We start from the raw sequence: 12,680 nt of genomic DNA, 5'->3' as shown, positions 1-12,680 counted from the left end.
TACTTTTTTTATTTGTGACCATGTTTCTTTTATTATTGTTATTAAGAAATTTTCTATTCATTTTCATTTTACATACCAAAACCAGATCCCCCTCTCCTCCCTCCTCCCACTTCCCCCCTCCTTCTCCCCCAACCCACTCCCCATAGGGAGTCAGCAGAGCCTGGTACATTCATTGAGGCAGGTCCAAGCCCCTCCCCCTGCACCAAGGCTGCGCAAGGTGTCCCACCATAGGCACTGGGCTCCAAAAAGCCAGCTCATGCATAAGCGTGTTTACCTTTTTATGACATCAACATAATGATTGATGTAAAGTCAAAAGGAGTCAGGGCAACAACTGTTAAGACAGCTAAACTTGCTGAACATTTTCCCATTGTGCCTGCTTGCCCAATGGAAATTGTATGATAAACTGCAAGTTCTTTCATTTGTTTTTATTATTATCTGGACCAATTACTGGTACTGTCAAAATCATGAATCCTCAGTAAAACACTAAACTGTCTCTTGCTCTTGTGAGTATACACTAGTATAGAATTTGATCAATAATGTCTCTTCAAAAAATTGTTAGGTAGTGTGATTAAAATGTACAGAAAAGCCTTTTAAAATTATACAAACAGCTTATATGAAATGGTTCTTAGTCTTTGTCTGTATATATCCTCATTTTAGTAAAATAATTCATTTTATACATTAGAACAAAATATTTGAGTTAATTTTATCCTTTCTCTTTTGTAGCTTTCATTCTTGCATAAGACAGTCGATGTTTTTATATTTCCAAATTTGGCCCTAATTCAGAATCCATATAAAACAAGTTCAATAGGAAGAAATAATTGATATCATCAACTTCATGGCTAACTAATACATATTGTATTCATATGGTAGCTAATATATGACAAGATATAGGAGAAATTAGTCCATCCTCCCATTCCTCTTGCTTCCTCTCTCAGGGAAGCTTTGGCCTCCTTTCAGTCAGTGGTAGGCACTTACACGACTTCAGTGTGAGAAGCAACAGAGGTATTCTCTAAGTCATATTCAGGGAACTCAGTCAGCATTCATGCTTTCAGCTGCTGTCATTTTGTACACCACAGGAAATTTCTATGGCACTCCCAAGCCTCCAGCAGAGCCTAGTCCTTTCCAGCCAGATCCGGTTGATCAGGTCCTCTTTGACAATGAGTTTGACACAGAATCCCAAAGAAAACGAACTACATCTGTCAGCAAGATGGAAAGGATGGACAGCTCTCTCCCTGAGGAAGAGGAAGATGAGGACAAAGAGGCTGTTAATGGCAGTGGAAGCACAGGTTTGTAATCAGATGAACGACTTCGAATAATTTTAGGTGGGCTTTAACCTTTAATTGAAATAGTAAAATTTTTCTTGAAATATATATAGAGCGGGTGATAGGATTCTAATTTTCTGTGAAAGCTGTATGTATAACAATGTATATATCTGTGGATCATCTTGTAAGCTAATCTGAGTTTTCTTAACTTAGATTAATAGTAAGCCATCATTAATGATATGTCATTACCTTGTTGTCTGGAATACTTGTGATGCTGGGATATGGGAATCTTACTGGCATAATTCTTATTTCTCAGGATTAAAACAAAATCGTTTTTATAATAACAGCTTTCAACCCAAAGCACATAGACTTTGGAGGTTTGCCAGAAGAAGTTATCTGAAAAGTTTGGTAGCAATATTTTAAATTTAAATTCTAGATCCACTCAAAGATAATTTGCAAAAAAGATTGATATTTTTTGTATCTTTTGCTTGACTTCTATTTTTCTTACTGAATGAAAATAAAAAAGTACGAGGAAGGAATCTGCCCTTAGTGTCCCTGAATAGTTTTGTAATTGCCCAGGAAATTCTTACACATAACTGAGAGTAGAACTAGGAAGCCAGAAGCTCACAGAAGACTCATGTTAGTGTTATTTATTGTAATCATTCTGTTTGGAACACTAGTGTGTAAACTTTATGAAGGCTGGAATTTTTGTGGATTTTTTTCTTTCTATATTCACTGTATGAGAAATAAGTAAATGCTGATCATGTTCCTAGATTTGCAATCCATCTCTATATGACCCTGAAGCATCTACATCTTTCTTTCATCACCTATTAAAATTTTCTTTGTATAGAGCTCTTGCGTTATATGATCATTGTTCATTTCCCTCTCCAGATGGTGATTTCTGTGTGTTGTTCTAACTTCTCAGTACTTATGTTTAATATTAAATGAGTTAGCCAATGCATTTAGATGTCAAGACTGAAATTGTGTTTTAAAAGGTTGTCACTGAATTGCATTGAAAAAGTATTAGAGATCATTTAGTTAATGTTGCTTTTGTCTGACATACTTATTTTTCCTTAGTGTAACTCATTTCCAGATTGATTTCTACACTGGATACCTTTAAATCTTTATTACATATTCTGCAAGGAAAATAAACCAGGAATTTCATACATATGCTCATTCGACAAATAGTTATTGAGCATCTGCTAGGCTACTAATTGCTAGCCATTTGTTTAAATGCCAGGAATAAAGTAGTGAACAAAACAGACCTAAGCTCCTGTTCTCATGGACTTTACTTTCTGATGAGCCAGTCACAACTGGATAAATAACATATCTAGTGTGTCTGATGATGCTAAACAAGACATGCAAGGAGGTAGAAATAAATTAGAGGTAGTCAACTCGCACATTTAGAGAAAGCAACAGAGAAGACTTGAAACAAATGAGTAAACTCCAAGTATCTGAGAGAAGAGCATTCCTAACAGAGACAACTGTAAATTCAAATATCTGAAATGGTAGTATGCCTGGGATATTTAGACAAGAGCAAAGAAGCCAGTATGTTTGGCCATGGTGTGGCCAGTGTATTGTATGCAGTTGGAGCAGAGTGATGGAAGGTAAAAGAATACCGTCACTATTTTAGAGGTCAGCCAATAATGATAGAGAAGGGAGAATACATGGTACATAGTTATAGAGGCCATTGAAAGGATTTTGGTTTTTATTTTGAAATGTAAAGTCACAATTGGCATTTTGAGAAGAGGAATATGTAACAGGCTTTAATGGGCTCATCATGGCTTCTGTATTGAGAATAGGCAGTAGGAAGGCATGGGCATGAATAGAGACAGCAATCAGGAAGCATATTTCTGTATGGGACGATACCTCATATATCAGATTATCTAGAGTAGAGATATTACTTATAAAAAGTGTGAAAATGATATAACATTTATAAGTTCTAAGAACATGTTTTAAGTGCATTACTTGTAGACTTCCTGAACAATAACCAAGTTTTAGTCTCCCTACCTATGGCATAGTCTTTGGGACTCCAAAAGCATTTTAGTATTACCAGTGTTATATTTGACTTTTAAAAATAAAGTATTATTTAAATACCTGTGTTAAAAGTATATGAATCTGCTTAGTGTAGCTGTCAAAAGCGTGGTCTGCTTAGATTCAAACCCTACCAATGCTGTATAATGGCTGTGCGATCTGACTAACTTAACCTCTTTGTGGCTTGGCTTCCTCAATCTGTAAAAAAGATGGTAATAATAATAATAAGGTTGCTATGAGTTAATAGATGGTAAGCACTTAAAATAGAGCTTGAGTATAAAGTCTCTGTAAGTATGGTCCTGCTCTTAAGATTCTTACTGAATTGATTCTGGCAGTGTTTGCTGCTTTCCTAGACTAGCATCAGAGGAGTAGAGTTTATTTTAATTAGAAAATTTAAAAAAGAGTATGTTTATTTATTTCAAAATTAATAAAGGAATATACGCATAATAGACAAGAGAATTTACAGTATATAATTGCAGTGTTATGTATGTATTGATATATGCACTTGGCACTTTGTTAAAAAAAAAAAAAGTGAACTTTACCCTTTATGCTGTTCTGTTTCCAACAATTACAGAAACCAGAGAGATACATTCTGAGTCATCTGATTGCTGGATGAAGACTGTTCCAAGTTATAACCAAACAAATAGCTCCATGGACTTTAGAAATTATATGATGAGAGATGAGAATCTGGAGCCACTGCCCCCAAACTGGGAGATGGCCTACACTGACACAGGCATGATCTATTTCATTGAGTAAGCAAATGTCTGTTTCTTCCAGCGTGCTTGTCACTAGGAGGATAGATTGGTGTTTTTTAAAGCTTAGTTTGATTACTCACTCCAACATCACAAAGCTTTCACTTATTTTATTTAAAAATATTTTCCATTTAAGTTGATTCTTAATCTAGTTATTTCCCTGAATGACATCTCCCCCTCCTCTCCTCCTCTTCAACTTATATTAAGTAATGTAGTATATTTGGCCTCTGGAGTATGTATGTGTCTAGGTCAGAGGTCAACCTCAGGTGTAATTCCTCAGGTTCTGTCTACTTTGTTTTGAGACAGTGTCTCTCATTGGCCTGGATATCACCTATCAGACTCTTCTGGGTAACCACACCCCCAGTGCTGAGAGGACACGTGCACCCCACTATACCCGGCTTTTCTGTGTAGCTTCTGGAGCTCAAACTCATGTCCTCACTTTACCAACCGAGCTGTGTCTGACCTCTGGTTTTATAGACGTAGAAGGTTGGAAAATAGGTGATGGAAAATGAAAGGAATAAAGAGTATTTTGCTTCCCTTAAACAGAAAAACTTTTAGGTAGATTGCCCAATTTAATGAGCTAGGTGTGGTGGTGCACAACTTTAATTCCAGTGCTTTGGAGGATTTCTGTGAGTCTGATGCCAATCTTGGTGTAGATGGCAAGTTCCCAGCCAACCTGGGCTGCAGAGTGAAATCCTGCCTCAAGCCAGCCAACAAACAAAATGATAATCATGGGGAGGAACATACATTATCTGAATTAGGTGTTTTCAGTCCTAAAGTTTAGAGTTGGTGTATTGAGAGAATATATCTAAGTAATACAGTAGGAAATATCACTGATCCTTAAAGTCACTGGTGTAATAGAAGTACAAATAGGTAAGTTTTTTATGGAAAAGTACTAATATAATATTCATAATAATATTCATAGAGGTACCGAATACTACATAATTAGATCAGCCTAAAATTGAATGTTGTTTGCTCTAGAGAATGTTATGCAAATAATTTATTCAAAGTTCATTATGAAGAGTTTTTATATTCCTAATGCACCTGTAAGTCAAATCTTCAGAGCAATTTGTTCAGGAGGAGAATTTTAATGTAGTGAAGTTACAGAATGTAATAATTAAATAACAGTAAAAATACTGAGGTCTGGGTACTACACCCAAAGAATTTCTCTTTCTCTGTCTCTCTCCCTCCATCCCTCCATCCCTCCTTCCCAAACCCTTCATCATTAATTAAGGATAGGGACTTCAGTCTGCTTCCTCAGACAGTCTCATGAATGAGCATTTTGTTCTACAAGTCAGAGTCTAGTACTTAAAAGACAGACTTTATGGGGACATGGTGTTTTTTTCCCCATATATAGTACATTCTCATGTATACATTCGTGTAAATATTAGTGTCAAAATGTTCACAAACAGTACAACTCTTGTATGGACAATTGAAGGGATTTTTCAAGTACAGTTTATAACTAAACCCTAAAATATAAGGGGAATTTTAAAAAGAATGTTTTTATAGTTAAATCTATTAAAGACCTAAACAGTAAGAGTTGAAACTAGAGGGCTAGAGAGATGATAGCTCAGTGGTTAGGGTGCTTACTGCCTGTTCTTTATGTGTCCTGGACTCTGATCTGCTGGCTGATGTGTAACAGCAATGATTTCCCCCCATTCTATAGGATTTTCTCTATGGTAATTGTTTCTTTGCTGTGTAAAAGATTCTTAACCTCATGTAATTCAAATTGTCTATTCTTGAGATTATTTCCAGTGCAATAGAAAAAAAATCCTTGCTTATGCCTATATCTTATATTCTTTTTCTTACATTTTTCTATAGAGGTTTCAGTGTTTGAGATCTGTCTTTTATCTATTTTCAATTGATTTTTTTGTGATACATTATTATGAAAATATCCCTTATGTTCAAACAGTCTAGAACTTTGGCTGGACCTCACAGCCAGACTTAATAATATACCTTGAGGACACTTAAGACTTAAGATTGCTGTCCTATTATATCTCAGCCTGTGCGTTTAACTTGTCTCTAAGAGAACAAAGTAACAACCAACCTGAGCTGCAACTTAAACTAATGCATACTTATAATCTTAAATTAGATACTCTCCCATGTCCCTGACCTAGAGGAGCTCAATGAGTGTGTGTGTATGTTTGTGTGTGTGTATGCTTGATATGGTAGTCCTCTGTTGAAAGCAAAAATAGATTGAAAAGCAATATCATGAAGCAAATATCCATCCTTAAGTGCTGGAAATAGCATACAGATATTGCTTGATATCATTTTTCTCATATGTTGTTTGTGTTAGTTAGAGTCAGTAAAGTTTCAATCTTTTGTAAAACTCTGTTCATGACTTCTGAGTACCCTGTTCATTCCCCATGTCACACTCTCTTTGCTACTCCATAATTGCAGAGCAAAAGCAATTTCTTTTTTTTTTATTTTTATTTTATAATTAATTTAATTTTACATATCAGCCACGGATTCCCCTGTCCTCCCTCTTCCCACCCCCAGCCATTCCCCCCAATCCATCCCCCATTCCCACCTCCTCCAAGGCAAGGTCTCCCCTGGGGAGTCAGCCCAGCCTGGTAGATGCAGTTGAGGCAGGTCCAGTTCTCTCCTCCCTACACCAAGGCTGAGCAAAGTGTCTCAGCATAGGTCCTAGGTTCCAAAAAACCAGCTCATGCATAAAGGACAGGTCCCGGTCCCACTGCCTGGGAGCCTCCTAAACAGAAATGGATGAGATCTACATGAGCAAACTGGGGGGTGAGGGAGGGTAATGGAGGGCAAGGGTCAGGGGAAAGAGAGCTTAGGGAAGTGCGAGGTCCCAGCTGGATCAGGAACAGAATGGGAGAACAAGGAAAGAGATACCATGATAAATGAAGAACCCATGGGAATAGGAAGAAGCAGAATGCTAGAGAGGTCCCCAGAAATCCACAAAGATACCCCCACAATAAACTACTGGCAGTGGTTGAGAGAGTGCCCGAGCTGACCTACTCTGGTGATCGGTTGGCCGAACACCCTAACTGTCATGATAGAACTCTCATCCAGTGACTGATGGAAGCAGATGCAGAGATCCACGGCCAAACCCCAGGTGGAGCTCCAGGAGTCCAATCTACAAGAGAAAGGAGGGATTATATGAGCAAGAGATATTGAAACCATGATTGGAAAAAGCACAGGGACAAATAGCCAAACTAGTGGAAACACTTGAACTGTGAACCAGTAGCTGAGGACCCCCCCATGGAACTGGACCAGGCCCTCTGGATAAAAGCCATTTCTTATGGAGGACTCCCTGCCCTGCCGCCACACACAGGGACACAAAGATTCACAAGACATCTTCTTCTTCTTCTTCTTCTTCTTCTTCTTCTTCTTCTTCTTCTTCTTCTTCTTCTTCTTCTTCTTCTTCTTCTTCTTTTTTGGTTTTGGTTTTGGTTTTTTGAGACAGAGTTTCTTTGTGTAGCTTTGAGCCTTTCCTGGAACTCACTCTGTAGCCCAGGTGGGCCTTGAACTCACAAGACATCTTTTAGGCAGGCAAAGATTCAGACTCATGCTACAGACAGAATTCCCTAAAGAGAATTCAAAAATTCAAATCTGTGCTTGCTCTTAGTAAAATAATTTCAAGAGGATATGCTTTTAATTTCTTTTCCTTAATGAGACACTAATGAATTTTGGATACTTTGAGATTATTACTAATGTGTTTAATCAGCACAGATTTTTATGCAGGTTAATATAATCTTTGAATCTTCTGCATGAGGAAATCCATTTTGCCAAGTGTTGTACATAGCAGAGACATGAACAAATACTATTACACCAGGTAGGAAGTCAACAACAGACCAAAGGTAGGATACCACCAGAGTCCAACTTAGTGCATCAGTGAATTGATTGACTTTGCTTACAGGAGTACCGGGGAGGGCTTACTTAAAAATGCAGCCTTGTATCGTCTTTCCTCCTGCTATCCCTTCCCCACTATGACAGACTCTATTCCCTGAATTGTGCACCAAAATCAATCTTTCCTCTTTAGATTCATTCTTCACAGCTATTTAGACACAACGGTCAGAAAATTAACTAATAAATATGGCATATGTGAAACTTTTATGTATTTTACATAAAAAATGAATGTTATGCAAAACAGTATCTTTCTCTTTACCACTACCTCTACATATATATCCATTCATAATGTACATATTTATATATAATTATGTGTATATATTAAAGTGAAAATGTATAAAGAGTGCTTATTGCGCTTCCAGAGGACCCAGGTTCAGTTCCTGGTACCCATGCCAGGCAGCTCACAGACACTTGTAATTCTAGTTCCTGGGAGTTAGATGCCCTCTGGTCTCCTCGGGCACCAGGCAGGAATGTGGTAAATGTAGACTTACACGGGTACACATTCATACACATGAAATAAAAATAAATGCATTTTTCAAAAAGAGTTGAAACTAAACTGCTAAATGAAAATATAGGGTGAAATTCTATGACATTTGATTTAACAAAGACTTTCTGATGTGGCAACAAAAGCAACAAAAAACTAAGGAGGCTATAAATTTAAAAACTTCTCCATGCAGCAGTCAGTGAGTGAAAAACGTAACCTATATAATAGAAACATTTCCAACCGTGTGTTGACTGAATAGTTTGTGAATCCAGAATACAGGTGAATATTTACTGGTAGCTAACAGTTTTATTTCTGTAGCTAATGTGGCGGGTCTATGTTAACTGCTTGTGTTAAAATGTGTAACTGTCAGAAAAGAATAGTAATGTAGGTCCAGAAGGTTTAGCTTTTACATTTTAGGAATGGCTCCCATGAGTACTGCTTTACACCTTAGGGAATATTGGGTAAAATCATAGCAAGCAGATTATTTATATTTTCTAATTTAGCAATAACATTTGCATTGGTAACTCAGTCAGGCCTTTCTCAAGGAGAAATTTTGAGTTTTGTTTAGGAAGATATTTCTACAGCTTTTTTGTTTTTTTCTAGCCATTTGTGTGTGTCAGGCTTCTGTGAGTTGTGATCTCTTTCATTTTACTCCATTTGATTCCACTGGTTTTATTTTAGGGATATTCTCTCTGTGTCAGGATATATGACACAGACTTTCTAAAATACTCTCATGCTTTCCTATACAAATTATTTAGTGTACACTTTAAAAAGTGTCTCTACTATGGTCTACCAACTAGTACCATCCCCAAGAGTGGTTGTAGAGTTCTGCAATGGCTGAGGAGGGATTAGAAAGGATACATGAGATGGCTTCTGCTTTGTAACAATTCTTTTCTTTTCTAAAAGTGGACAAGGAAAGAACTTGTTTTTATCATGTTCATAGGACTTCAATAATAATTGACATTATGTTGCCTTCCTACCTTTTATCTCAAACATTTTCTTATCTGACATCCCTTTGTTTCAGAGACCTTTTTAGTGTGTGTGTGTGTGTGTGTGTGTGTGCGCAAGTATATGTGAGTAGGTACAAGTGTACTGTATGGGTGTGTTGCACAAGTGGAGGACTGAGGGTGACTTTAGGTATAATCCTCAGGAACACTATCCACCTCTTGAGACAGGTCTCTCACTGGAACATGGTGCTTGCCAGCTAGGCTAGGCTAACCAGCCAGTGAGCCCCCAAACCCGTCTGTCTCTGCCCCCCCCAGTGCTGGGATTACAAGTCTGTGCCACCAAACCCAGCATTTTTACATGAGTTCTGAAGACTGAACTTGGGTCCTCTTGTTGGCAAGGCAAGCACTTTACTGACTGTGCTGTTTCCCTGGTCGTATTTCAGGGACTTTGATCATTGATTGTGTTCTCTGCAGTTTAATAGTTTTAGCATCATTGCCTTGCATGGTGACTTGGCCTGAAACTAACTGTGGCCTATAACGAAATTAAACACATTGTTCTTTAGGAGCATTTTTGGCCTACTTCACAGAAAGGAACAATGACATGATCTTTCTGTTTTATTCCACCTTTTTTGTTTGTTTGTTTGTTTCAGGTGATCCATGTTAATGAAAATACAGTTTTATAGAATGGCGTTTAACTAGAGCCATTATTTTCGACTTATATGTTGCAAAACAGCCACTTTAAAACTTGTAAAAGTTACCTTATTTTAAGGAGCCTCCATAAGGATAGAAGCTGTTTGTCTCTTTGTTTTCAGCCCTCAGCTCCGTACATACAAATCACAGGTACTCAAAAAACAAAACAAAAACCAAACAAACAAAAAAAGTTGCAGTACTTTTTGACAAAAGAAATTCCTGCAGCAAGCAAATATGATTTTTAGTTCAGCTTTTCCAGCTAGCAGTGCAGTTATGTGGCTATGTGCCCACCCTTTGAAATGGTTTTGACTGCTTAGGTAAGTTTATCATTCTGTACGTGGCATTTGGTCCCTTCTTTAAATTCTTCATTCTCAAATTTGTGCCTCCAGCATTACCTTTCCTTTATGGCAGTTTCTAAGCAATGGATTGGGAACAATAGGATTATCGAGTCTGTAGTATACAAATGGAGTCTGTAGAAGATAAATGTTTTAATGTCACATGCTTTTTAGTTATTTTGAGTCTTTGATTTTGCAATACTTTTCTCCTTCTTTATTTTACTATTTCTAATTGAGATCTTTATTCCACAGTCATAATACCAAGACAACCACCTGGTTGGATCCTCGTCTCTGCAAGAAAGCCAAAGCCCCTGAAGACTGTGAAGATGGAGGTAGAGATTCAGAAGCCTTTCATACAAGGCTTATTCTCTTAATCCTTCCTTACTCTTCCTGCTTAGATAATGAGTTTTCCAAAACCCTAAGCAAATACGAATATTCATAAGCACACAAGCAGTGGATTGTAATCATAATTAGCTGATGGTAGTAATTATGTTGATATATATAAATTTATAAGAATTTTCCACCTCCTCTAAAAAAAAGAAAAATGTCACTGCTGGTTTTTAAATGTATGTCCTAAAGCCGAACTTTTAAAATTATATTCAGTAAATTAGGTACAGCTTCATTATGTCTGATGCAGAGCATAGGCCACCAGATTTGAAGACTCACTCTAAAGCTACAGTTAGACAGTGTAGGACTTACGTAAGGACACATAGATTAATGTAACAAAATAGAGGGTCGTTTGATCTACATCTAGTCACTTGATTTGCAATTAATTTGCCAAGAATCAAGTCACTGAGGAGAAGAAAGCATCTTCAACAAATGGTGCAGGAACAAGTTGACATTCTGTGCATAAGGCCCAGTTTTCCATTGCTAGTACTTTAAAACAAACAAAAAACAGAAAGAACATACTGGAAAAGCAAACCTCACCTATACCTCATTTCTTACACAAAAAATTAATTTCAGATAAATCAAAAACCTAATCATAAAATTAAACCATAAAACTTTTAGAAGAAAATAAGGTGAACACATTCATAAAGTGGGGATTGGTAGTTTCTATACAAGCTATAAAAAGTAAGACTAGAAGAAAAATTGATGTTTTGTGCTTAATTTAAAAATTTTAAGTGTTCTTTAAAAGACATCACTAAGAAGATTAATAAGCCAAGCCTGGTTATCACAGTCCTATAATTGTAGCCACGTATGAAGCTGGGGCAGGATGATTGCAGTTTCAGACCAACCTGAGTCCAGGCAGTGTGCTGCACGCCCTTAATCCCAGCACTTGGGAGGCAGAGACAGGTGGATCTCTGTGAGTTCGAGGTCAGCCTGGTTTACAGGGCAAGTTCCAGGACAGGCTTCAAAGCTATAAAGAAACTCAGTCTTGAAAAAACAAAAAATAGATAGATAGATAGATAGATAGATAGATAGATAGATAGATAAGTAAATAAGTAAATAAAATAAATACCAACCTAGGCAACTTAGTGAGACCCTGTCTAAAAATTTGAAAGTGTATTTAGAGGGGCTAGTGTTCTAGGTCAGTAGTAGAGTACTTGTGGAACCCTGGTAAAGGGAGATAAGAAAATTAATAGACCAAGTCCCAGATTTTGCAGTATCTAACAGAGGAATTATGGTAAGGATCTATAAAGAACTGTTTGAGGATTTAAAAATAAACTTTATGTGTATGGGTGTTTTGCTTGCGTGTGTCTTGTGTACCACCTGCGTTCATTGCCTACAGAGGCCAGTAGAGGGTAGCAGATATCCCTGGAACTAGAGTTGTGAGCCACCATGTGGGTCCTGGGAGCTGAACTAGGGCCCTCTGCAAAAGCAGCAAGTGTTCTCAGTAGCTGAGCCACTGCTCCATCCTCTATAAAAAATTGATTTATAACTCAATGAGAAGTCAAACAACCCAACTGAAGAAAATGAACACCGTATTTAAATAAATAAACATTTTACCAAAGAAGGTACACAAATAGCCAAAATATACATGAAAAAGTTGCTGAAAACCATTTATTAGAGTGGATTGCTATTTTCACCCACTGCAATGACTACAGGAATAAAAAAGATGACAGCTAGAGAGACAGAAGCTCTTCCGTATTGATGTACAGAATGTGAAATGGTATAGCCACTTTGAAAACCATTTTGTCAGTTTCTTAAAAGTTAAATATACGTTTGTCCACCATATGATTTAGCAATTCCATTTCTGTGTATATACCCAAGAAGAATGAAAAGTGTGTGTGTGTGTGTGTGTGTGTGTGTGTGTGTGTACAAAGATTTATAGTAAACACTATTAATAAATACATCCAGAATGG

The 12,680-nt window shown here is 37.2% G+C and overlaps 1 protein-coding gene across 1 annotated transcript in view; it reads left to right on the top strand.

Moving 5' to 3' along the window:
* The window catches only part of Magi3 (membrane associated guanylate kinase, WW and PDZ domain containing 3), a 228,916-nt gene that overhangs the window by 137,620 nt on the left and 78,616 nt on the right, over positions 1-12,680 (top strand). The window contains exons 4-6 of the mRNA XM_059266005.1: positions 1,077-1,286; positions 3,871-4,048; positions 10,630-10,709. Of these exons, the coding sequence (XP_059121988.1) occupies positions 1,077-1,286; positions 3,871-4,048; positions 10,630-10,709 (468 nt within the window). The remainder of the gene's footprint in view (positions 1-1,076; positions 1,287-3,870; positions 4,049-10,629; positions 10,710-12,680) is intronic.

The sequence above is a fragment of the Peromyscus eremicus genome, chromosome 6 (assembly GCF_949786415.1).
Source record: "Peromyscus eremicus chromosome 6, PerEre_H2_v1, whole genome shotgun sequence".
NCBI classification, from domain to species: Eukaryota; Metazoa; Chordata; class Mammalia; order Rodentia; family Cricetidae; genus Peromyscus; species Peromyscus eremicus.
The sequence above is the reverse complement of the archived record's forward strand: the minus strand, read 5'-3'. Positions and strand labels throughout refer to the sequence as shown.